We start from the raw sequence: 25010 nt of genomic DNA, 5'->3' as shown, positions 1-25010 counted from the left end.
AAAAAAAAAGGAATGAGGTATATGGGGGGTGGAGGGGAGGGTGGTGTGACTCTGCAAACAGCCCTTCACTTCCAGGTACAACTTCCTGAGGTTGTCTTGGAAGTTCGGACTTGGGATTCTAAGTCCTGCCTGCCTGTGGCAATGCAACAGGCCAGTGAGCCCTGAGAGGGCTCATCCACCCCATTTGGCTGTGCTGGTACTGTGGTTTGACTCTGAGCAGCTCTTTTCTTGAGGTCAAGCTGGGCTTACTTTAGCACCCACCTCTCAGGAAGCCTGTCTTGACTCCGCGGGGGTGGGGGGTGGGGTGCTGAGCACACCAATTATGCTGCCTCCCTTTTGTGTCCAGAGTAGCTTAGGGTTCTGAAGGGTTCACACTGGCCCAGTTTTCCCATCTTCCACCAGCACTGGATGCTACTCCAGAACGTCACAGCCATCCTGCCACTGAAGCATGTGCTGGAGCCTTGGCAAAGCATTCTCAACAGGCTACCTTGGAGATTCAGTCCTGTCACAAAGCAGGAATTTGGCTAATAACTGCTTGTCTGGTTCATAAATGGCAGAACCAGGATTCAAGCTCAAGCCTGTCAGATTGCCAGCCTGTGAAGGTTCCAATGTCAGCACTGAGTTGCTTATTCGGTTGGGGACCAGAATGGCCATATGGGGGTTGGGGTGTGAGTGGCAGCAGGAACTTGAGTGACTGACTGGGTGAACTTAAGACTCTCTCCATTTGGTTCCCCCATCAATAGTTGTTTTGGAATTGAAGGGGTTGTTTTTCAGTTTGCTGTAGCATACAGAACCTATACAGAGCAAGTAATCAGTAGGAAGAGACCTTAGAATCCTTAGTTTTTTAGCATAAGGAAAGCCTCAAAGGCACAGAGCTTGCATCACCTTCAAGATGTTACTATGGCTTCTTTGTACAGTATTGGTTTAGAGGCAAGTCCTTCAACCAGCTCAGTGAATATTGGGTTGTCGGAAAAGTCATGACGCATTTTTGCAATGAAAGACAGAAGAAATACATCATGACTTTTCGGACAACCCAATAGTATGTCAAAGCCAGATATTCAAGCCACGGTAACACACCCTAGGTTGACCTGGAAGAGGCTTTACAGCACCTCCCCTACCCGCACTCCCACAAAAATCAGCACCACTGACCTCTATGACTTAGTTCACATTTCAGGTAGTGTGTATGTGTGTGTGTGTGGGGGAGGTTTAACATGGCGAATTATGTTACAGTGTACTGCCACCACCACCACCCAAAACATTCCCAAATACAGTATGTATTCCATGCTGTTTAACACAGATGGTATTACGGGTAATAACACAGAATGTTCATCTCTAGAACCGTAATTTCTCTTGAAACAATTCCTCTCACACACCTGTTATTACCAGTCTGTTTAACCAGTTGATTGTAATTTATTTCCAAAATTATCATCTAATCCTGACAGCATGTATACCTGTCGCCATATGCTAATGAGTTCTGCCAGGTGTAAGGGCCTCAGAACTGGGTATCTTAAGAAAAAAAAAATTACATCCTTGTAAATAAAATTTTAAACTGAAGACTGACAATCCCAGAATATGAATGTCTGAAAAACTACTCCCTGTCATTTTCTCCAAATACATCTCATCCTTTCTGGACTATTCAAAAGCAATAAACATTTTTTTTTTTTTTTAGATCAGAACACACCAATGTCCCAGGGTCTTTGCTTCGATTAGTATCACCAAATACCTTAAATATGAGCATTTCTTTCCCCCTCTTCTGTTTTTAGCTTTTTTGGGCAAGGCCAATTTCACTGGAAAAGCTGAGAACTATGAACCTTTTTAGAAAGGCCCAAATTTTAAAGGGTTCATGAACCCTGGTTAAGGAAACCTGGCTCTAAAAAACCCAGTGGCATTGCACCAACCAGAAATATACAAGTGCCAGGTTCCTAGAAGTCATGAACACCACACAAAATAAAGCAGACTGACTGAATACTGCCTGATTGGCTGTCTTCAAAAGTAAGATGGCTGTTACTACTAAAAAATAAATAAATAAATAAAATAAAAGAGAGGCAGGACAAAGTACAATTTTTACCCATTATGATTTATTCTCTACAATACTTCGTTAAAGAGTTCAATGATTTGCACTCAGAAGTTATATAGCCAAGAGGCAACCAAGTGTAATACGAAGAATTGGTCTGAAGTCTGCACTGAAGGCCATACAGTCTCTTGCTTCAGGGAAATAAGAACGAAAATTAAAAAAAAACACAAGCTCCCTAGGCTCCAGAATCTCAATAGAAAATAACATCAACGGTTAGTGAAATTGTAGGTGTTAACATTCATGGAAAACAGATCTTGTGCAAATATTAAAATTAACACCTGGGACTTCTGTATAGATGATTTTTATTATAAACAAACATATGTTGTCTCAACTACAAACCTTTCATGTTGAAAGGGTCTCTTACATGAGTTGCTTTAATATTATGAAGCGAAAAAGGTTAAGAACCTCACAGTGGAAACAATCCAACACCGACAAACTCTAGTGATCAAAGACATTCTCTTTTAGTTAATGTAAAAACAAGGACAATTCATAATTACAGAGAATGTCCTAGCTGTGGGTATTATGAGACAAGCCAACTTTCCAGACCAAAAGGCACTCACAGCTAGGGATGAAACGAACTCTGAACCAAACCAGCCAAGTTGTGCTGGCTCCTTGAAGACAGTGGTCACCTACTGTTTGGCTCTAACAGCCCAAGGACAAATGAAACACCAGCAGAAAACACTCCCTTCTCTTTAAACCTACCACTCACACAGTACTGGTCACCCTCATCACTGCATTGGTTAAGTGGTGGAAGGCAGTTCAGTTACAGTTCGAAGCCATCATCTCCTAAGCAAAGCTGCCACACGGATGATCCAGACTTGGCATTTTTCCTGAGAGCCACCTGCCACACATCTTCATGAGGTGACCATGACTGTACACTTCCAGACTGTTTCCTGACTAGGCCCCATTTTGGATGGACACTGATAGTGCCATTCCTTCCAGGGCCAAATACTTTTCCTTGGTTGACCCTGAGTCCTCTTGACAAGCAAGAGGACCATGAGCATCACCACTGCTGGACTTGAACGGGAGCATGAGGGAATGTGCAGGGAGTAAGGCTTCTTCACTCCAAAACCAAAGCCACTTCAGTGTGGTACGGGGCTTAACCAGCCCGATTCTTGTGCACTGATTAGTTTTCCCCATTTTGTGGGTTTTAAATTTTCTGTTCATTTTCTTAAATGGCAGGTATCCTACCCCACCCTCAATAAAATAAAAACCATACTATACATTGGGGAAGACAAATAGGGCAATGCGTCTACAAGAAAAAATAGGCTTGAAGAGCATGGCACTGTAAATGCTTGCATGACCAGTCTCACTGAGCGTGCTCAGGGGTGAAAGGTTAGCACCAATTTTTTTGCTTTTTTTAATTTTTAGAAATGAAAGAACTTTTAACATAGAACACTAGAACAGTAACGAGTGTGTAGCCCTATGTATCAATACTGTTGTACAAATTGAAGGTGGGTGGTTTAGTCCAGAGCTGACCACCCTGACATCCATCCATGGCACCTAAGAGTAACCATCATCATGTCTGTAGCAAGACATATATTATTCTCAGCAGCAGAAAATCATAAAACCACCACTTCAAGTTCAATAGCTTTTTCCATTAATTTTGCAAGGGAAAAGTGGCAGGATGCAAGAATGCAGCACAAAGTAAGATGGAGTGATGCAGCCCGGCTTGGGCTTCCTGATAGAGGAGGCCCCATCTTTCCCTTGCATGTTCCACATCCTCATGAACAGAGGATGGTGCCAAGCAAACCTGCTCACCCTTATCCATCTTTTCCAAGAAACGAGACAGCAATGCCTATAACAGCACGTGTTGTTTCTTAGGTTGTGTCCCTGCTCCCCCTCCCCCACTCCTGGTAGAAGAAAACTCAAAAGATCTTTTTTTTTTTTTTTTTTAAGCTGAGCCGTCCTGCCACCTGTTGGCAGCTCAGCAGCAGCTCAGCTCAGGCTGGGCATCGAACCATTGTTGCTCAGAGCTCACACTCTCGAGCGAGCTCAACCAACTGAGCCACTCAGCCGGCCCTTCAAAAGATCTTTTGACTTGCATATTTGTCCATTCTGAAAAGTCACACCATCACCACATAAACTTTTAAAAATCAATTAAATCAAAACTTTTTGTTCACTGGGTTGACGCCTAACTCACTTCAAGAGTTCTCTAAGCATGTTGTTGAGAAACAGTGTATCACTCTTAGGGTCTTTTCTTCCAACTGGCCACCTCTTCCTGTGAATACTTGCAGCAGTGCCTCTGTGACAATGTTTCCAAAGCATCTTCCAAGTCCCCAACTTCTATGAACTTTGCCACCAAATGAGTTGACGAGTAGGCAAGAGGGAGGAGAAACTTGCTGACAGCTATTTGGAGTCAGCAACAGTGGGAAAGGGAAATATGCCACATGGAAGTCTGAGTGACCTAGAATAAAATGAGCTATTTGGAATCTTGCCCTAGTGGGGTCAAGATTCCCAGCATATTAGGCAAGATCAAGATTCACCTTGTTTAATTACACAGCTTTGTTCTAAAGTCCTGTAAAGGACTGAATCATCAACCATCTTCCCACTTCTACAGGGAAACTAGGAAAAGGGAACACCTCTACTGAAAGGATGTTTACCTGAAAATAAAAACAGCGTGGAGAGCCTCAGTTCTCTCCTATGACAATGTGTCTTTCTAAAGCCCAGCCCAGGTGCTTGTCTGAACATCCATGTCTTCTGAGAACCTAGATGCAGCTATAGGCACTGCTACCAGTAAGGAGTGAGGTAGCCGGGTGGTAAGGAAGAGGCCTCTCCTTTCCCGCTGCCTGCAGCAACGACATTGGGCCCTCCTGCAGGCATCCCAGTTCCTTCCTCAGTAGGCTACACCACAGAGCTCTGTTCAAGACCAGGAGACTCAATGCAAGAAGAGTGCCAGAATATCCAACTGATAGCGGGATGAGAATGAAAACCTTCAAGGCTAACTGAGCGATGAGATCTGCAACGCCATCCAAAGGGCTTCTGATCTTGATGTGGGTCTCTGTCCAGGAGCCTCAAAGGACTCACGGTGCCCACGTCCAACCCTAATATGGCGTCCATGTATGAAGCATGGAGGTTGTAATCAACTCTTGGTATGCAATAAACTGGAAGTTTAAAAAAAGGAATTTAAAACAACCTAAAAATGTTTCTTGTTGGTCTCCGTTGCCCAGACTGCCAGGGGAATACGCCTACTTGATCTGGGGAGGCTGTAGGAGTGTGTGTGGGATACACCTTCAGGAATCATCAATTTCAGCTTCCACTGTGTGGCCAACACATAAACGACAAACCACCAGTGGCACCTGCGTGCCAAGGGTCTTCTGAACCCACACAGTAATTCTCACCAGTCATGGAGGAGCCCCAATCCAACGGAACCCCACTAAGAGGAAAGGCTGAGATAAGGCTTGGGCCCCTCAAGTTCTGTTTCATTCAGTATAACCCCATGCCCCCTGTTCCCCCCAGTCAGCTGGAGGCAGACTTGGCAACGGAAGCTAGCATCATAAAATGGTGCAGTAATAGAAGTAACTGGACCAGGAAGAGGAGGCATCTGCTCCAATGATGTCGTAGCCACTGGTGGCCACAGGGGGATGGGACTGGTCATGCAGCCGTGTGTCAGGAGTAATGATTGTAGAGGGGCGGGGCATGGAGAGTGCCATTCTGGAGACAGTGCTGTCGGGAAGCAACATATTCTGCATAACTGATTGTCACCTTCTCACTTCGGTACCTGTGTAAGGAAACAGGGAAGGGTATTAGGAACCTCAAACACTATGTTTAGTAAAGTCACTCAGCAGAGAAAACCAAAAGCTTATTCCACATTTTGAAAGAATAAAATGGAAGACCAAGAGCAACCTTACTTACAGAAAATGAAAGACAGCACAAGAAAACAATGTTGTTATTACAAATGAACAAGATGAAAAAGCACAGTCACAGTCACCCCTGAGAATGTATTTTCTGCACATCCCACCTTAAACACTACATATGGTTATCATCAGGCTGCTCTTAAGCAACTGCTCTTAAGCAATCTGCTAGTGGGGTCTGGATGAAGAATTTCAAGGTCAAATGATATGGGAGGCAGATTGGAAGACGACTGCACCAACGCCCAGTGTAAACTGTGTATCTACTGTCAGGTTAAAATGTGATAAATTGACAGAAATAGAACCTCAACTTGCAAAAAGCAATAAACAAGTCATTTATAACCAAAAGGGCACAGATACCTAAGTTTGGGTCAAATTCTCATGAAGCAGGTTAAAGGATCCTGGGGCTACATAGGACAGGTCTCAGTTCCCAGATGAATATGCCATATCATATCACAGGGTCGTCAGAACAGAATTCATAGCACTTTGGCTTTGCTCTGGAAAGAGCCACGAGTCAGGATGCAAAGCATGGGGTGTTACAAACCTATGGAGCCTACTACAGACCACAGGAGCTGGGTGTGACAGTCCTTACCCAGAGCCATCTCTTTCCCACTGTAATCACTCCTCCACTGCAAGGTGGTTATTCCTGAATTTTGACAGGGAAATGGCTGTTCAAATAAATTATAATAATAATAATAATAATGCTTTGTATTTGAAGTTTTTTTGTTTATTTTGGAATCCAAAGCATTTCAAAAACACTGGGTTATCTTCCAAATAGACCTACGAGGTTACTATATGATTATTCAGCATTTTACAGATGAGAGAGCCAGAGGCCCACAGAAGCCCACAGAAGCTAAACCTCTCAGTGTTTCCAATTTCAGTCGGGATGGAAAAAGAACTGACATCTCCTGATCACCTACAATAATGCTTGATCCTGGTCTAGAAATTCCACACACATTACCTTACCAAATCCTAAAGCAACCCCAAGGCATTATTATTCACTTCTTACAGACAGGAGAATTTTTTTCCACTCAGAGGCAGAATAACTGACCCAGATCACACAGCTAAGTGGTAGAGCTGGGTTTCAGACCCCAAGTCCATGTGCATTCTACCACACTAGGCAGCCTCCCCAAAGAAACATTCACCCCAAACAGGCAGAGGCGTGTCCTTGTAATTCTTTATTGAAAGCATTTTCTGACTAGTCCTTTAACATGCCACCCGTATCCCTGCCACCTGACTGCATGTGACTTCAACTAAGCCTGGCCTTCTGCACTGAGAGCCTTCTCTGACTTCAGGCTTTCCCCTCGGCATCCCCACAAGCGAGTGTGGCACAGACACTGCGACTTGCTCTGTGGCCCAGGCCCTGCTCCCACCCTGCTGCCAGCTCAGCTTTCGGGTGCCCACGATGCTGGGGAGAGTTCACTTCTGATGCCACTGCTTCCTCAGAGCCTCAGCCTTACCACGCTTCTGGGGGTTAGAAACATTCGCCGAGAAAACTTTCTTCTTCCCCTCTGCACCAAAAGTATCCTCCATCTAACCCCCTAAGTTAAAACACAAGGAAAATGAGACACTGGCTTACCTGGTGAGTTTGATCGTTTTTCTGAATTCACTGGTAATTGGAGCCTTAAAGCCACCTTTCCTGAGCAGGGAGTCTATTGTCTGGATCTGATCCCAGTCTGAGAAGAGACACACTGAGGTCAGTGCAGAATGAGAGAGGGACACGCTCTAACATGGGGAGAAGAGAACGGAGTTGTCTAAGGAAAACTGACAGTCCAAGGAAAATTGGGGAGACCTGAGATTAGGGCCTGACACATGCCATAATGGTGTCCCCAGGCACCCCTGCTCCTGCGTCTTTCCTGTCAGATGTGATCCCAGGATAGGTAGCTAGGAACAAACTCGGTCCCAAGTCACTGACAGTCCAAGGAAAACCGGGGAGACCTGAGATTAGGGCCTGACACATGCCATAATGGTGTCCCCAGGCACCCCTGCTCCTGTCTTTCCTGTCAGATGTGATCCCAGGATAGGTAGCTAGGAACAAACTCGGTCCCAAGTCAGATAGCCTGTTGGACCAGTGCTGCTGACCAGAGCTGTTCTGTGGAGACAGAGTTCAAGTCCTGTAGCTGATATTCCTTCATGGGGTCTTCCTTCAATCTGATGACCTACAGGCGTCCTAGTTTCTGTTATAGAGAATTGATGTGGGAAGGAAGCTTTCTTTCCCTTTAAGGAAGGATGGGAAAGCTGTTCTCACACATACTGTTGTGTTGTTCTCACACATTTTAAACAGATAAAACCCAATGTACAAAGAAAACCCCCTAAATTACTGCAGTATGTGCCAATTTTTAATTTTCCTAAGCAAGTTTCAAATGGCGAAAGTAATTTACTTCAATTATCATCACATCTCAGTATTAGAAAATATTTATGGTGAGCCACCCTGCACAGAAATGTTAGATTTATGATCTCAGAGATGGATAAAAGGCTTCCTTTTTATGTCACATTCACACTGCTTTTGAAAGTTTTAACACAATCACAATGGAAACCAACAAGGCAACTGCTCTTCACATAATTAGTTCACTGACATATTGAACTCGATATTATTCTCTATTCCAGGTTCCCACCCAAAAAATACTGTGTGTTTCACATATTAATTTAAAAAAAAAGACTAATTTCAAAAAACCCCGGAAAATCAGGTTACATATCACAGAATGCACAAGCAACATTTAAAGGTAATTCTTTTACAGAGAAAACCTGCCCAACCCATTTCTTAGCTTTAATGTCACATTCTAAGAACTTAGTAACTTAGAACTGAGTTCTTTAAAAAAAAAAGAGAGAAATTATGTTTTGCCTTTTCCCAAGTATAACACTGGTTCATAATTCATGACCAAGCATTCAAAACCCACTGATATTGGGAGCTTCCCTTTACAATGAATTCCATAATATGGTCAAGTTAATTCGTGGAATTTTCCAACAATTACCACTTAATTTTGGGGGCCGAGAAATAAAACTATTCACTGAAAGTAAGTGAAGCATGCAGGTGAGTAAAAGAAACCTTTACCCTTTTTCTTTTCACAGCGTCTGCATCTTTTGGGGAGTTTAGTTCTTATTCTATAAGAAGGGCACTCATTTTTAGTTGCACTTGGGCTGAAAAACAACATACTCCATTTTTCTGCCCTTTAGTTGGCAACACTGTGAACAGTATCGTTCACTGAAATTCCATTTGTCCAACTCACCTTGTTCCTTAGCAACCTCAGGTAAATATGTGGCTGTACGTTTGACGCCTTTTTCATTGATGAATTCAATTCGAATCCCATGGACCCCTACCTACAGACAAAACAAAACAAAACAAAACCCCAAATAAATGGCATTTACTTATTCTAAGGGAACTTCAGTCATCCACATATAAACTGACGTTGTCCCCTGACCAGCTTGACCTAGGTCTGAGAAAAGGAGAACCTCTTGCTTTCCATGACTCACTTTTTCTCTCAGCTATAAAAGCCAAAGAAACTTTAGCTTGAGGGAAGGTGTGATTCTACATGTAGCCACCTCTGAGTTACAGATATAAATTCTCTCAATAGCTTATCTGATAATCTTGAATATTCCACCTTTAATTTATTCCATTAAATGAACATGCCACAGGGTTTTGATCTGGGTTCATGATTCTTCACAAATGACTCTATATAACAACTTTTACACAAGGGCTTACCAAGAGGGATCTAGAATATTCTGAGGATATTCTGCTTTATCCCCATTATTTATTAGACATGGGAGAAGGACATGGAACAGAGAGGACTGGGAAGAAATGGGAGAAGAAAGCCTTCACAATTTTTCTGCTTCTATTAATAATATCATAGCAGCTTTTCTGTCACCTATGTTGCCCACAATTGCTTCCAAGTTCAGCTTTCACATTCTTATGCCCTGAATGAAGGAGATACATTACCATGTACTAACCCGAACCCAAATGCAACGAGAGACGCAGAGTTCCAAATGCGGCTGTTCTCACCTCCCAGTCCAGGTAATCACTGGCATCCTCAAAGTTAGTAAGGAGGGAGACAGAGCAGGAAAGTTTAGGCAGCTCCTCTCGGGTCAGGGGGGGGAACCGGCTGTCCTTAAGTGCACTGGAGGGGACAGAAAGCATGTGTGAGGCTACTCTCAAATTGGGAGCCAACACCACATGCCCTGAGCTACACAGAGGACATCTATTATCCGTCAATACTAGCGTGCTAAAACACAACTTATTAACTGTCTATACTTGAACTGGTAAGTGACTCACTGGATTAAAGCCCCCACATTCCCTGATTACCAAGAAGAGAACACTCATTCTTAGAAGAAATAAAGTCAGGCAGTTGTTTTCGATCCTGTAGATAAATCTGATTGCCAATTTATCTATAGATCTTATGCCTGGTGTAATTAATTACCTGGTTAACGTGTATTCCCTGAGTCCTGAATGAAGATTCATGGCTGAGAAGGTCCCAATGCAGCCACGAAGCCGCTTGTCCCGCCCTGTCTTCCATGTCACAAAGAGCGGACTAAAAAAGCAAAACACAAAACACTCTCCAGCCCCAAAGTACTCATGGGTAAGAACAAAACCGTGGCTTTATCCCTGTTCATTTCTGTGATTCCCCCAAAGGACTGTTTTCTGAATTGCCAGCTGGCTACCTGCCTTTCTGGGAGTCGCGCAGTCCCTGCAGGGAAACGGAGAAGACAGCTCAACACGGCGGTGTGAAGACAGGCTCTCTGGGCTGCCTTGCCCATGTGCCTGCTTACAGCTCAGACACCATGCATATGTGCTATATTCCTCTTCCACTGCTCAAGGCTCCACTTTCTGTCCTTCTAATTCTCCATGTCTCTCTCCTCTTCTTTACTGTTTTGAGTGTCCATGTTCCCCAGTTCCATCCTTCACGAAGACACCCTGGGCCTGTATACCTTTTCCTCCTTATTTGCAAGCAAGCCCTGCAATCCCACATTGTTCCCATAGTTATTTCTGCTCCTGGTAATTACAAATAGCTCCTGTTCATAAATGTTCAGAAAAGAAAAAAATGTCTCTTGAAGAGAGTTCATTATTAGCAGAAGTTGCCACTTTCTGTTTCTAGGCCAAAGTCATGCCTCATTAGGCTGCATCAGACTGATGGTGACAGATTTTTTTAGAAAGAGGATACAAGTCTGTCCCCCCTTCCTGAGATGCCTTCATCTCCTTTGCCCTTACCTCTTAAGATTCTTGAGACAGACACTTCAAAAGAGCAACTTAAATTTTTAGTTTTCTACTACTTCGATCATTGTTACAAAGCAGGTCTCCCATCTACCCTTTTCTTTTCTTTGCACTAAAACACCTGAACGGCACCAGCCAAGGTTACTCTCTCCAAATCTACCCAAACAAGAATTCCACTGTCTGCAGGATGGAAATATAAGCCCCTGAATGTAACAGCCTCATACACTACACCCACTCTTCCAAATCTGTGTCCCTCTCCTTTATGGGACACACCTGACCCCCCTTAGACCAACACTCAGAATCCCTAGTCAGGATTCTTCTGACCATGTTATCCCATGGCAATGCTTCCCTGACAAGTTAGCACATTTCCTTTACATTTCCTCTTCTCTTACACAGTCACACACGAGCAACGTCCCCTCTACTTCTGCTCAGTGTGCCACACACACTTAGCTCTGTGTGTGTGACTTGCCACCTCGACAAGTCTTCCGAGAGAGACTTTTTCTGCATGCCCCTCAATGGCCTGCGTAGGGGGGCTACGCAGTGCCCTGGTGTGGCACTAACAGTTGAGAAATAGATGCTCTTAGGTCAATGAGTGCTCCAAAGCATCTCCTAAAAACAGCAATCAAAAAGCAGCAGTGCTCTTTAAAGCCAGCTCAGAGCTGCTTCCAATTCTGAGAAAGCCGCAAACAACGGCATGAGTTTCTTCATTTTGTGCTTTCTACACGTTCCCTGTTTATATCACTGACATACGAGAAGGATTGGAACCAAAAGCAGTCTTGAACTAAAAACAGCAGCGCTGACATTCTTCGGGAAGTGCCGGCGGCCCCAGGGGATTGCCAACGGGCAGTCAGACCTTGTTAAGAGCATCACAGTTCCTGCAAATGAGCCCCTAGTCGCCAACGTAGACCTCAGAAACCCCCAACTCACTTGGACTTCAACACTATGGGGGTCCACAATGCTGTGATGGTGTGACCTCTATACCTGAGAGGTTAAAAGCGCTAAAACCAAAATCCTTCTAATTTGAAGAATCAAGCCTACACCTCCTCCAAACATAACCCAGTTCTCTTCCATTACTAAATCCAGTGAATGGTCTAGATATTGTTGGACATTTCTCATCATCCTATTCCCATTACCCTTTTCCCAAATCACAGTAAAGCGTTTATAAGCAGCAAGCTCTCTCAAAAGAATGACCCCAGAAAGATGCCATCACACCTTTCTCACTGTCCCCTGCCCTGATGAATTTACTCACTAGGGATCATTGGTGAATCTAGGAAGTCGTGGCTGTGGGAAGCCATAGAGGTGACAGTAGAGGACGTCAAAGCAGTAGCAGCACATCTCTGCGGTCACCACCAGATTCTTGGTGGTGTTGGCAGTTCCATTGGGTCGGGGGAGAGGGCTCAGCGCTCCCGATGTGGGATTCATTCGTGTGATGGGAGAGTTTCCAGGTCCCAGAGTTAAGTCTGACACATTCTCCCGACCACTGCTGCCATCCACATGCTGGTGGTTTTGAAGAGGTCCTGAACTGGAGCCAGGGACAGTTGTGGACTGGTTCCCGTGAGTGTGCGTTCCACTTCCAGATAATTTGGGCTTCTTGACCCCACAACAGCCTGCTGCCAACTTGGGCTCGAGTGGAGGAACACAACGTCTTTTTCCCATCCTGATTCAGTGCTCGAGGTCTGGAATGTTACAGAACCCTAACCAAAAAGAGAATAGGTAAGATTAATTCAAATGGTTAGTTAAAAGGAGAAAACAAAACATCAAAGAGAGTCTACATGGAGAGGTAGGATCACCAATTCTTTCTCTCACCCAGGTCACGTGGTCACAAACCGTCACAGACCAGCAAGGCTAGGGAAGAAACCCTGAATTCCAGACCAGGAGCTCCTAACCTTTTCCTAAAGGGGAACAATTTATTTTATTTTCCATAAAGCTATGATCACCATGGGTGGAGGCATGTGAGAAGGTTCTCTCTTGCCCAAGACTCTCTTGGGCAGAAGGAAGGGTGGGTAGCAGCCATCGCGAAGCTGGTCGGACTCTTCGTCAGATTGCTTTCTTTACCTTTTACCAAGTTGAACCACCCTATTTTTAAAGGATCCCAGAGGAACCTTTATGCTTTCTCCTGCTAACTACATCCTTTTAGCATTTTCTTCATCACTAACCTGAATCTGTGCAATTTCAGCCCCATATCTAGGGAAGGTGAAAAGCAGTTAGCTGCCATTATGAAAAGAGCAAACCTCCTAACACAGGCTCCCATCTTTCTGCCGACAGCTCTCGTTCTCCGATGTCTCTCATTTTCTTCAGCTCTCTGAAATCACTCCAATTTCTACACATCTCTCTATCCTTTCAAGACCCGATTCAAGAAAAGCTACAACCTAGTGGAAACCTTTCATACAAATGACCCTAGCTTCAATCCTTTTGTGAGGTAGCCATTTCTGCCCTGTCATACCAAGGCAGACATATGCAAAGCCACTCATTTTAACAAAATGTGGCATCCGATGGGCCAGGAAACCAGTGTCCCATCTGATGATATGAAGGAGAGGGAGGATATATTTTACTAAATTTTTTCCCCTTAAAAAGCCAAAGGTAAAAATGCATAGCTATAACAACCAAGATCCTTTATCTGTTGTGTCAATAATCAACAGAATCAGGAAAACAGATCCTAGTCATTTCAATATCGATTACACCTAACTAAGTTTGTAAAATTCTGTTGACTTGAGAAAAGTATTGTTTTTTCTCAAGTTGTTACATGTTAGTTTTAGAACCTCCCCCACATCATAATGTATTACTCTACCTAAAATTTTCTCTATGGTTTGAACACATAGCATGTAACTGTCTTTTAGGGCACTGCTCTACAACATAGTGTTTTGGCTGTAAATTCTACCTTTTAAATCAAATTAGATATTTACATACCCATTTGCAATGCCATTATTTCTACCAAAACCACCTGTCACTTTAAGTTGAATGAGACACAAAAATTTCACAAATGTTATTCATGTTCTTGATATATGCTGATCTGTAACAAAATACACATTTTTGTGTCTAGGACGATGCTCAGTGAGATAAAAGTTGTCTATAGCTGAGGAATAACAGCTTGCATACTTCAATGTCTGGCTTCTTTGTGAGAAAGCCTTATGCAACTGATACATGAAAACCTCCAAAGACTAGACTGTTCTGAGCATAGACGTCTTTATTTTGTTTAGGCTGTTAAGACATGGAGCAGAGCGTCTGGTTAAAAATGCTGCCTCCCGAGCCAGTTGGCCTGGGTTCTAATCCTGATTCCTTTAGGATTACCTCTCTTACTCAGTTTCTTCACAAAGAGAATAACAACAGGATTTGCCTCATCGGGTGTTAGGAAAATTAAATGAGTCTAATGCATGTCAAGTGTTTACTACAGTGTCTGGCACATAGTAAGTGTCAATTTACTTAGCCACTCTCGTCACCTGGCTTTTGCTGGGCTGCTCCCACTAGGACAGAACTTCCAGAAGGCCAGGACTTCACTGTGCACCATGGCTTAGCACAGGGCTTGCATTGCACAGGTGCTCTTTAAACAGGGTTCCACGGAATCCTCAAAACCACTCAGCAAGACAGACACTGTTACCCTCATTTTACAGAGGTGGAGCTTCAGGCTTAACTAAGCCAGATAACCTGCCCAAAGCCAGACTGCCACTAAGTGGAGAGTTAGGACTGGGACCACAATCTACCTGCCAGACTACAAGGCTTGGGTTTCCCCACCAGGTCACAAAGAAGAGTGAGGGCTGCCAATAATAGCCATTGGATTCAGTCCCTATCCTAAGGGCATGATGGAAAACAAATTATATTCAAAGGCATACTAAAAGCTAGCCTAATAGTTTGCAGAATCCTGCCAACAAAAACAGAGCAGGAAAAAAACCTCAAAACCTAAGCCCAAAGCCAACATCTCAGCCATCACTCTGACAATTATCAGTACCCTTGACATTATCATTTGAGTTCACAATAGATATTACTGGCCTCTGAGCTCTTTTCTGGTTAAGTGAAGCAGTCAGGACTATCTCCAGAGAGCTGAAGTTTTTTGTTTTTGTTTTTTTTTAAAGATTTTATTAGGAATTGGAGAAGGGGAACAGCGTTGGGGAGGGAATCGGGGAAGGGGAACAGACAAGTTGCTGTCCTTTTGTTCTTCAGTCTAGTTGTGGAGCATGTTGCTTCACTGGCCCATGTTGGTATTGTCATTGCACTCTTCCCGGGTGAGGCAGTCGCTCGCCGGCCATTGGACGGTGCTCACTGCAGCTCACGGCAGCTCTCGAAAGCTCATGCTCGCTGCTGGCCAGCCCCACTGCATCTACGCCGTAGCCGGCAACTCATGGCAGCCCAGCTCTAGGTCGAGCTGTTGTTCACCATCTTAGCTATAGAGGGCGCAGCGTCACTGGTCCTCATGTGGGATCCGAATCATGGCCCTGCTGCTCAGAGCTGGCGTCCCAAGCCAACTCCTAACCAACGTGCCACTCAGCTGGCCCGAGAGCTGGAGTTTTAATGGGGCCCGGAGGCTCTGCCTCTGGAGAGCCCCAAAGGTTAAAGAAGCCAAGAGAAGGGATGACACACAAAGGTTAAAAAAAAAAAAATCTTGCCTCATTCTCATTATACCAAAGCACCCCTAAAGGAAGAGCTAAATGTTATCAGATGGTGACAACTCAGGTGTTCCTTAGCAGGTGTTACCAACTACCTGACCAGGGAAATACCCCACAACAGAGCAAATGAAGGGATTTTCAAACCATGCCAAGGCTGAAGAACTCAAGTCCAGGCATATTCTGCCTACACACCATGTATAATCACTGATCTGCATGAGGCATGATCACAACCAATTACATTTAACAATTCTCCCACACCCTCCCAAACTATGATTTGAAATCAATAAAGCCAACCCAAATCTTGTGTCTTTCTAGACCAACCATTTCTCAGGATGCCACCAAACAAACAATTCAATTGATATTCTCAATTAGTGACCAAAGGCAGAGTTAGAGACTTTCTGTATCAAAAATACATGAGAAGGCATTTCTTTATAAGTGTACTTTATAAACTTAAAACTATGTAAAATTTCAAACATAAATAAAATAAAATAGTATAATGAACCCTAAACCCAGCTTTAACAATTTTCAACATATGGTCAATCTTATTTCATCTATAGCCTACCCACTGACTCCATCTCCCCATCTTCACTGAATTATTTTGAAGAGGGCCAATATTTCACTTATCTGTCAGCATAAAGCAAATATTAAATGAACTACAGTAAAGAATGTGAAGTAAATCATGGTGTTGTAGTAAATACTTTTAATTTACAACATTAACCACTATTCACCAATTTCATCAAAACTTTCTCGTTAGGTTGGAGACTCTTCTAACCCAATCTAACAAAGTGGGCATCTCACCTCAACCAAGTAGTCCCAGACTCAGGACTGCCCTACAATGATTACAGACACTCGTTTCTCCAACAGCTTCGTGTCTGAGAGTACAGTGTAAGGTACCTCAGAATAACAGCCATTTCAATACTAACCAGCTGTCTGACCGGCTAAAAACAAATGCCCCTAATGACATACTCAACACTTGTAAACGGTGTGTCAATTTGTTCTCACTCATGCCCAAACCTCATAAAAACTACCAATGATAGTACTTAGATCACAGGAGTGACAGTGGTTCCTGTGAAGTCGGTTCATCTGAAATAACTGGAATCAGGTATAAAACACTTGCTTTATAGACACATGTCACCGAGACCCTCCCAAGCCTTCCGTTGGTTACTCTTTTAAAGCTAAACTCAAGGGTCACTTTAAGAGCCAGCCGTAATGATCTCATTTTCCTACGTCTGTCCACATGAGATCAATAGGATGAGCTAGTTACAAATGGATCTCCACCAGATGGAGACAAAGCCATACTTCCACAAAATGCTGGAGGAAATAAAAAGAACGGCTGTTTTATCCCTTCACTTTAGACTTCCTGACCTAGCAAGTGTCAAATAAAGTATGCTCAGTGTTGAAGTCACTGGGCCTTTCTTTACCTGACATGCAACACCCAAGGGGCCCTGACCTTCCTTAGGGTCCACAACAAAGGCCAACTCTGCCAGGAAGCTGAGGGGCGTTCTCTTGCCACTTAAACTCCAACTGGCAGTGAAATCATCCTCACCTTTACTCTCAGAGGCTGAGTCTCATTTGCGTTTGATCTTTCCCAGCACTTAACACGGTACCCTGCATGTAGCACACACACCGAATAATCTCATCTACAGATCTCCTAGTAGTTTAAGTTTGTCTTTTTTATAAAAATGTTTATGGCACAGCCTAATCTTTAGATGCTTGGTTCCATAGTGAGGTGCTAACTGGAGTGTATCAGAAGCCTAAGTAAATTACAAGTATCTATTCTTATCACAGTCAACTCTGTTCAGCCAAAACCTAGGAATGGCATAATTCATAGCAAAATGGATAGCCAATATGGACAATTCATTCAGAATTAGGTCAAATAACCTCACATTAATGTCTTGGTTTATGCTGGTAGTGGTCTTCTTTACTTAAATACACCAGTAACTGATTAGTCCTGGACTTAGCCTCAGGTTCTATTTAACTTTAGGTTGCTCAAGGCTTTCTTTTGACAGGCCATACCTAGTTTCTGAATTGTACTTCAGAAGAATTTTCTTTCTTTTGTTTTGAATGATGGAGCGCTTTAACAGCTACACACTGGAGCACTATTAGCTTACAGAGCAATGTATGATTTCAAGACTTCATACGAATAATGCCTTATAAGTTGCTGATGTTTATAAACAAGGCATGGAGACCAGTACTGAGGGAGGGTATGAGGACAGCCTGACTGAAGTGGTTGGCAGGGCAGAGGACCTTCCTCCCTCGCTGGCATGGGTCTCTTCCAAGGCTCCTAAGTCCAGCAGAAACAACAAGCTGATGTCTTCCCAGAGCAGCTCCAATCTTCAGAGGACAGAGCCTAGGCTCTGGGGTTGCCATCTAGGCTGAAATCCCAAACCTGACTGGCCACATACTGGCCATGCAAACTCAGGCATGATGTCACATCTCTGTGGACCTGGCCCTGCTGCCACACAGGATTATTTGTGAGCATTCAGTGAGAAGACGTGAACAGCACCTAGCAGTCCTTTGGCACGTATCTGCTACTATCAATATTATCACTACCTCTGCTACTGAAAGCAGGGTTGGGTCCAAAAATAACACAGCTCTGAGTTCTCACCTAGAGAAATAAATAGCTCCATAATAAAATTCTATTAACAATTACCTTGTCTAAAAGACCATATTACTAACATGGGATTATTACTTCAAACACCTCAATGCTTTTCCTCTTTGGACAGCAATAACTTCTAATAAATCATCCACTGTTCTTTTCATTGTGAATGCCAGAAAACATGAAGCATATTGGGCTGTCTGAGAGTTGTACACAGTTCTATTCTACAGAGGTCCTCTTTTAAGCTTACACTAAAAAGAAACTAAACTTGCTAAATATGCTATTCTTGATATATACTGAGTACTAATAGAACTACTGCATCAAAGTAGATTTCAAACAATAACCAGATTAAAATATCTAGAAAAGCATGGAGGTAAAAAAAAAAAAAAAAAATCCAGATTCACCTTTTGAAGACAAGCCTCAAAACAGTTTATTAGGGAGCATGACCCTATAACAAATAAAACAAATTTGTGAGGTAGGAAAGAGGCAAAGAAAAATGGGGTCTCTGCATTTTCTTCTATTATTATTTAGTGTCTAGATGTTCGTTCAAATCAAGGTTTATACAGAAGGGGACAGACTGTTGTTTCCTTTGTTACAGAATTAAACTGAAATTCAACTTAATAACTGTGTTATATGAGTAGTGAAATGACACTTGAGCTATAATTCTGGCCTACTTATTGGAACTACTGCAAAAAATAGATGAAAAACCCACAAACATTCTGGTATATCATTTCAAATAATTATTTTTATATATTTGAAACTCCATCATACATGTCCTACTCATATCCAAAAATACAAAAACACTTGCTGTGTGAAAATTTTCCCTGAAAAATGCAGACCTACGTATATTATTGCTTTTTTAAAAGTGGTAGATTTAGAAAAATGCACAGAACTATACATTTTCATGTCAACTTAAAAACAAACAAACATAGGAGTCAAAAGTTCTATTTTGTTTTTAGAGCCCTTCCCATGTGACCTATGGCAAGGTGCCAGATCATTCTGGGCCTCAATTCATTCATTTGTTAAATGAAAATATTTGTTCCCTGCCTCCCTCCCAGAGGGTTTCTGAAGCTCCAATAAAATGTGAAGCACTCTGAAAAACTCTCTTACAAGAGTTATTAATAAACTCAAGGAAACACATCAGTAACAAAATTTTTCCAGAACTTTGTTTACATGTAGAATTTTAATTACTTTCAAGATAATAGTATTACTATAGCCGATTTAGGGCAAAATGTTACAAAAATCTCTATAGATTAGAAATGTATGGATGAGACCCAATAATTGACTTTGATAGGAACTGCATTAACCTGTGAGTTACGACCTTTGGTTGTCTTTAAAAAAATTAGTAACTTGGGGAGGGGGTAGAGCCAGACTTATGTACTAAAAACATAAAGGGTAAATGTAATGCTGCACCACCACCTAGGTCATTCTAATGAGATTACGGACAATAAACCTTTCTTTACATATTTAAATTATTTTAAAAGAGTGCAAGCGGAAGGAACTTCATCAATATTAGGACCCCCCTCATGGAAATAGAAAAATACACATGGGCAAAGTAAACCTAGACCCTCAAGTCCTAACACAGGCCTAAAACAAAAAAAGCAACAAAATTCTATTCTAAATATGTCCAAGGTAATACTCACTGAAAGCAGAAAGTTTGTACTGCCAGGGGAACAGCTATAACAGAGGAGGGGAGCTATTTTGTCTCTGAAATGAATTTTCTTCCTTCCGATTCCATTCCTTCGTCCTGTACCTAAGATGGAAATGCAGGTGCAGTGAATGAATAAAATCAAGGTAGTGCAGAGGTAAGAGATGGTTTTGAAAAAACTACAACTCAACAGAGCAATTTCTCAAAAAACAAATAAGGAACAGGCTTTCCTTACTTCAAAACATTTCAAAGTCTAAATATAAGGTGGCAACAGCAGTCCCATGCACTGACTGAGTCACCTCACCCTTGGTGTCATCACCAAGAAGGGAGGACATTGAGGATCAAAGGTTTTATTGAACCTGAACATGAGACACATATTAAAACTTCCTCCAACAATAATTTAGAACAAAACTTGCTTGCTCTCAGGCCAAGATATACCATTTCAAAGGCTCTCCACTGGTTTCAGAATACAAACACATTCCCAAATCATCTGCAAAGATGGTGCTTTGGAAGTGCTAGGGTCCTGAGGACAGGCCATTTTGTTACCCCGGGTGAAGATGATAACTTCTGGCAAGTCACTCATCCTGAGTCTTACATAAATCTCTTCAAAATCTCTCCCCAACTCTCCCCACCCCCCAGTAGTAGAGAATCGAGCTATTCCTAAAGATGTAAACAGGAGACTCCAGGCCCCACCCACTCTATCCAAGAAGAGGACAGTGAAAGAGGATAGGCCTACAGGGATGAAGGGGAAGGAAGTGTGGCAAACTGAGTTCAGATCAGGACGTGGAATGGAAGACAGGCAATGAAGGGCAAACCCCACAGCCTGGATGGGGAGAGGCACAAAACCCAAAGAGTGTTAAGTGGAGGGACAACGGAAAAGGGGGCAATGGATGGAAAAGGAAGGAGAGATTGAGGGTAGGGTTGGCAAAAAAAAAGAGAAGAGGAATATAGAAAGCATGCGTATGAAAAGAGAGTGAAGCAAGAAAAGGATAAGACAGAGTGGGGAAAGGAGAGGCCGGGGCGGGCAGGAGGCAAAGCAGGCCGACAGAAAAGGTGAAAGGTAAGAAAAAAAGGGGGTGGGGAATGAGAGTACGGGGAACTGGGAGGAGTTGGGGAGACCGCCCTACGACGGGTAGGGCAGCGAGGGCCGAGCCGCGGGGGTGGAATCCAGACGCCCGGCGGGGGAGGGGGCGGTGAAAGGGTGGGGGCCGCCAGGCGGCGCCGGAGACCACCAAACTTTACACTGACCCGACAATGTTTCCTCGGAGGGTGTGCGGAAAGGAGCGGGAGCCTCGCCTCGCCCAGCGGCCCAGGGCAGGGGCGTCTGCCTGCCTCCTCCCCAACAATGTCTTCCGACCCCCGCCCTCAACGGGGACACGCGGCCAGCAGGCCTCGCCTGCCCGCCGCCTCCTGCCACCGACGCCCGGGAGCCCCTCCCCCACACTGCCCCGGACCCTCGCCTCGATCCCGGGCGTCCGCGCCCCTGCTGCTCAGCTTGCCGGGGTGAGGAGGCCCGGCGGGCATGGCGGCGGCGGCCCGAGGGAGGCCGGACCCTGCGGAGGAGGCGCAGCACGAGTTTCTCACCTTCTCTCTTGGCCCAGGCGCAGCCGGGGCGGACGGGACCTCTCGCGCTCTGCCTTCTCCTGCTTCATGGAGCCATGCGCCTGGGTGGGGGCTCCCAAGAGAAGCGGGCCCGCGTTACGGGGCGGGGCGAGGAAGGCCGGCAGGCGGACGGAGGAGGAAGCGGCAAGCGGCAGTGGCAGGAAGAGCTGGAGGCATTACCCGGGCAGCTGGAGGTCTGAGTCGAGCCGGGACCCGAGTCCTCCGGTATCCCAGCAGCCACCAGAGGCAGTGAGGTAATGGAGGAAGGACTTAGCGAGTCCTCCAGCGGACCACACGCCCTGTAAGTGAGCCACGAAAACCATAGAGATCAGGGCGCCACCAAAGCACCGCCCTGCTTCTGTCACGTGGCCTGAGTCTGCACACTTTATTGGCTGGAACCGATTCTTCGGATTGAATGTAGCTGGCTGTTTTGCTTTGATGGGGCCAAATCCGGGGTAGTCGGAATAGACAGGGACGCGGCGAGGAGTGAAAGGAGGCGGGCCTCGCAAGTAGCTGAGTGGGCCCAGCACGGCGCCCACTGCCAGGCCGGCCGGTGAAGTACATGCCGGGCCGCTTGCCCTCAGCGAGCAAGCGAGCGAGCGCAGGGCACACCGGGAGTTGTAGTGCGGGCCGGAGCGGGCGGACAGCGTTGTCCGCTACGAGGCCCAGGCGCCAGCTTCTGACGTTGGCCGGGATGCCCTGGCCTGGTTGCTTGGCTCTGTCCCACATTACGCCCCAACTGTTAGCTGCCCACGGCTTTTCTTCCCAGGCTCCGACCCGGCCGCAGCCCTCCAAAGCGGCCACGAAGGGGCAGCTCAGACCACCTTTAATCAAGCCGACCCATTTGCCGGCCAGGCCCACAGGGAGGGTTCCAGGTATCAGCTTCCTCGTGGACCCGGAAGGGCAAACAACACCTAGCTTTGGGTGGTGTCTGGAGTCCATCTCTCTGTCTTGACCCCGAGTCCCAGGCCCTAGACGACTTACGTGGACAACTCGGTATGCCGACTAAGCACATTCCTCAGCGCTAGCAGCAGGCAAGGGCCTCAAAAAGAACAGTACAAAACACTTAAAATTAGGAGTAAATTATTTTCATTTCACATACTTGCTATTTCATTTGAATTAATGACTTAGTATACTTTTTATTTTTAATTACCGATGCAGTTGCACTAAAAGCGCCTTGTCCATCCCAAACAAACTGTATAGGCCTGCAGCGTGGGCAAGCCCTGTTTTAAAGCAATACCAGTCTTGTTAAGAACACAGGCTCAAGCCCACAGATAGGCTGATTTATGGTTTGCTATTCTGTTTATTCACAAAGGAATCCTTAACATATTTGTCCCCAAGGAGCAAAGAAAAGTAGTATAAAATGCAAAATGTACTGAAGTATAATAAGCGCTATTAGGACAGATTTTTAGCATAATTACCTGTGTGCAACACAACCCGAGGAAACAATGTCTGGTGCCTCTTGGACCTGGGGCTCTCAAAAAGAACCTGGCAAAAGACACCAGAGAAAGGAAGAGGCTGCAGTGCTTTGTACAACAGGAGGTGACTTTTTAAAAAGCGATTTCTATAGCAGTCTTCACAATTCCTCTCAGCCTTGACACACTTACCTGCTGTTGATGCCTCATTTGCCAGTTTCTAACCTCTGACTGCCTGAAAAACTACAAATTAGATGACCATATGGCCTAGAGCCAGAAATGCAGGAGGCAGCAAGCCAGAGGTCAATTCTTTTGTTTGTTTCTGAATAAGACAGAATCCGGACTTATAATAATCAGAATAAATTTCACTGTTGAAAGCCATTCACTTTCAATCGTGAAGGGCTTTCCAGCTGAAAGTCTTAAAACATGACATCTGGAAAAGGGCCTTAGTCTATTGCTCCCAGGGTAGTTCTATATCGACATTAAACAGCCCACAGATTAGGGAGTTATTGGTCCCTGGTTATCAAACTGGTAGGAAGTAAATGATGGAACTAAGTTGGACTTGAAACACTCCCAAATTAAAACAAAAAGAAACCTTGCTTTGTGCCATCGAAAAGGCCTTTTCTTAACTGGGACTTCGATGCTGCTGCTGTTATTTAATATCAAAAAGCAAAGGGTCAGGAGTTTTTAAAAGTTACTTTGGGGTCAACTCACATCAAGCAACAGTCTTAACTGATGCAAAGGTAAACAGAATGAAATTGTGAACTGGAGGACAATCTATGCCATAAATATGGGAGGGTCCGTGTCTTATCTATGTTCTCGTTTCCTACACATAAACAGAAGCCTGGTACATAGTAGGCTTATAATAACTATTTGTAGCCTGAACGAATAAGTGAAGAAGAAAGCCAGCAAGCAGTGGGAAGATAATACTGTAGTTGGAAAAGGGGAACTGCCGAAAATCTAGGTGGCCAAGCCCTCTGCATGATCCTGAAATGTCATCCCAATATGCTGTGACATAGCTGTACCACTCTACCAAAAATACCTTAGAACAAATCATCTGCCTCCCTGATGCACAGCTTCCATCATTTCTTACCTTGAGTGGTTAAAAATATATGGTAATGTAAGAGACTGAATCTTAATTGTTCCCACCACAAAAAAGAAATGATAATTATGGGACATAATAGAGGTGTTTGCTAACTCTATGGTGATAACCACATTGCAACATATAAATGTATCAAAACACACTGTATACCTTAAACTTATATAATGTTATACGTCAATTATATATGTCAATTAAAAAAGAATATATGGTAATTATATTCTAGAATCAGATTGCATGGATTCAAATACCAGTCCTGACATTGAATACCTGTGAACCTAGGGCAAGTTAATATGTCAGTGACTCAGTTTATCATCTGTAAAATGGGGATTGTAGCAGTATCTCATTCAGGGTTGTTAAGAGATTTAAATAAGTGTATACATATAAAGCTATTATAGGGGCCAGCCGAGTGGCGCGTTGGTTAAGAGCTGGCTTGGGACATCAGCTCTGAGCCGCAGGGCCCTGGTTCGGATCCCACATGAGGGCCAGTGACACTGCCCTCTACAGCTAAGATGATGAACAACAGCTCGACCTGGAGCTGGGCTGCCGAGAGTCCCCTGTAACGGCGTAGGCTGCAGCCCCTGCTGCAGTGGGCTGCCATAAGCTACCATGTGTGGCCGGAGGCCAGCGTGAGCAGCCGGCACCCGGTGTGAGCTGCCAAGAGCCACCGTGAGTGGCCATCCAGAGGCCGGCGACCGATCTGCCTCATCTGGGAAGAGTGCAATGATAATACCAACATGGACCAGTGAAGCAACGTCCTCCACAACTAGACTGAAGAACAAAAAGACAGCAACTTGTCTGTTCCCCTTCCCGTGATCCCCCAGCGCTGTTCCCCTCCGTCAATTATCCAATAAAATCTTTAAAAAAAAAAAAGCTGTTATAGGATTAAAATGTCAGAAAATGCTCAGTTGCTGTGAGCCC

At 44.3% G+C, this 25010-nt stretch overlaps 1 protein-coding gene across 3 annotated transcripts; it reads right to left on the bottom strand.

Moving 5' to 3' along the window:
* Positions 1–4024: 4024 nt before the first annotated feature.
* Positions 4025–24509, bottom strand: AMMECR1L (AMMECR1 like). Of its 3 annotated transcripts, XM_019624569.1 has the most exons (9): positions 21558–24509; positions 19969–20078; positions 12378–12822; positions 10338–10448; positions 9923–10037; positions 9153–9243; positions 7505–7601; positions 6518–6571; positions 5705–5795 (listed from the first exon to the last, which is right to left on the bottom strand). In XM_019624569.1, the coding sequence occupies exons 3-8, from the start codon at positions 12782–12784 to the stop codon at positions 6544–6546; spliced, it is 849 nt and encodes a 282-aa protein (XP_019480114.1). In that variant the 5' UTR covers positions 12785–12822; positions 19969–20078; positions 21558–24509; the 3' UTR covers positions 5705–5795; positions 6518–6543. The 3 variants fall into 3 exon arrangements, with proteins under 3 accessions (XP_019480112.1, XP_019480113.1, XP_019480114.1); XM_019624567.1 differs by lacking the exon at positions 6518–6571 and having other exon boundaries at positions 4025–5795; positions 21558–24506; XM_019624568.1 differs by lacking the exons at positions 6518–6571; positions 19969–20078 and having other exon boundaries at positions 4025–5795; positions 21558–24507.
* Between the last annotated feature and the right edge of the window lie 501 nt (positions 24510–25010).

The sequence above is a fragment of the Hipposideros armiger genome, unplaced genomic scaffold, assembly GCF_001890085.2.
Source record: "Hipposideros armiger isolate ML-2016 unplaced genomic scaffold, ASM189008v1 scaffold_592, whole genome shotgun sequence".
Classification (NCBI taxonomy): domain Eukaryota; kingdom Metazoa; phylum Chordata; class Mammalia; order Chiroptera; family Hipposideridae; genus Hipposideros; species Hipposideros armiger.
Note: the sequence above shows the minus strand (reverse complement) of the source record. Positions and strands in the feature narration are given on the sequence as shown.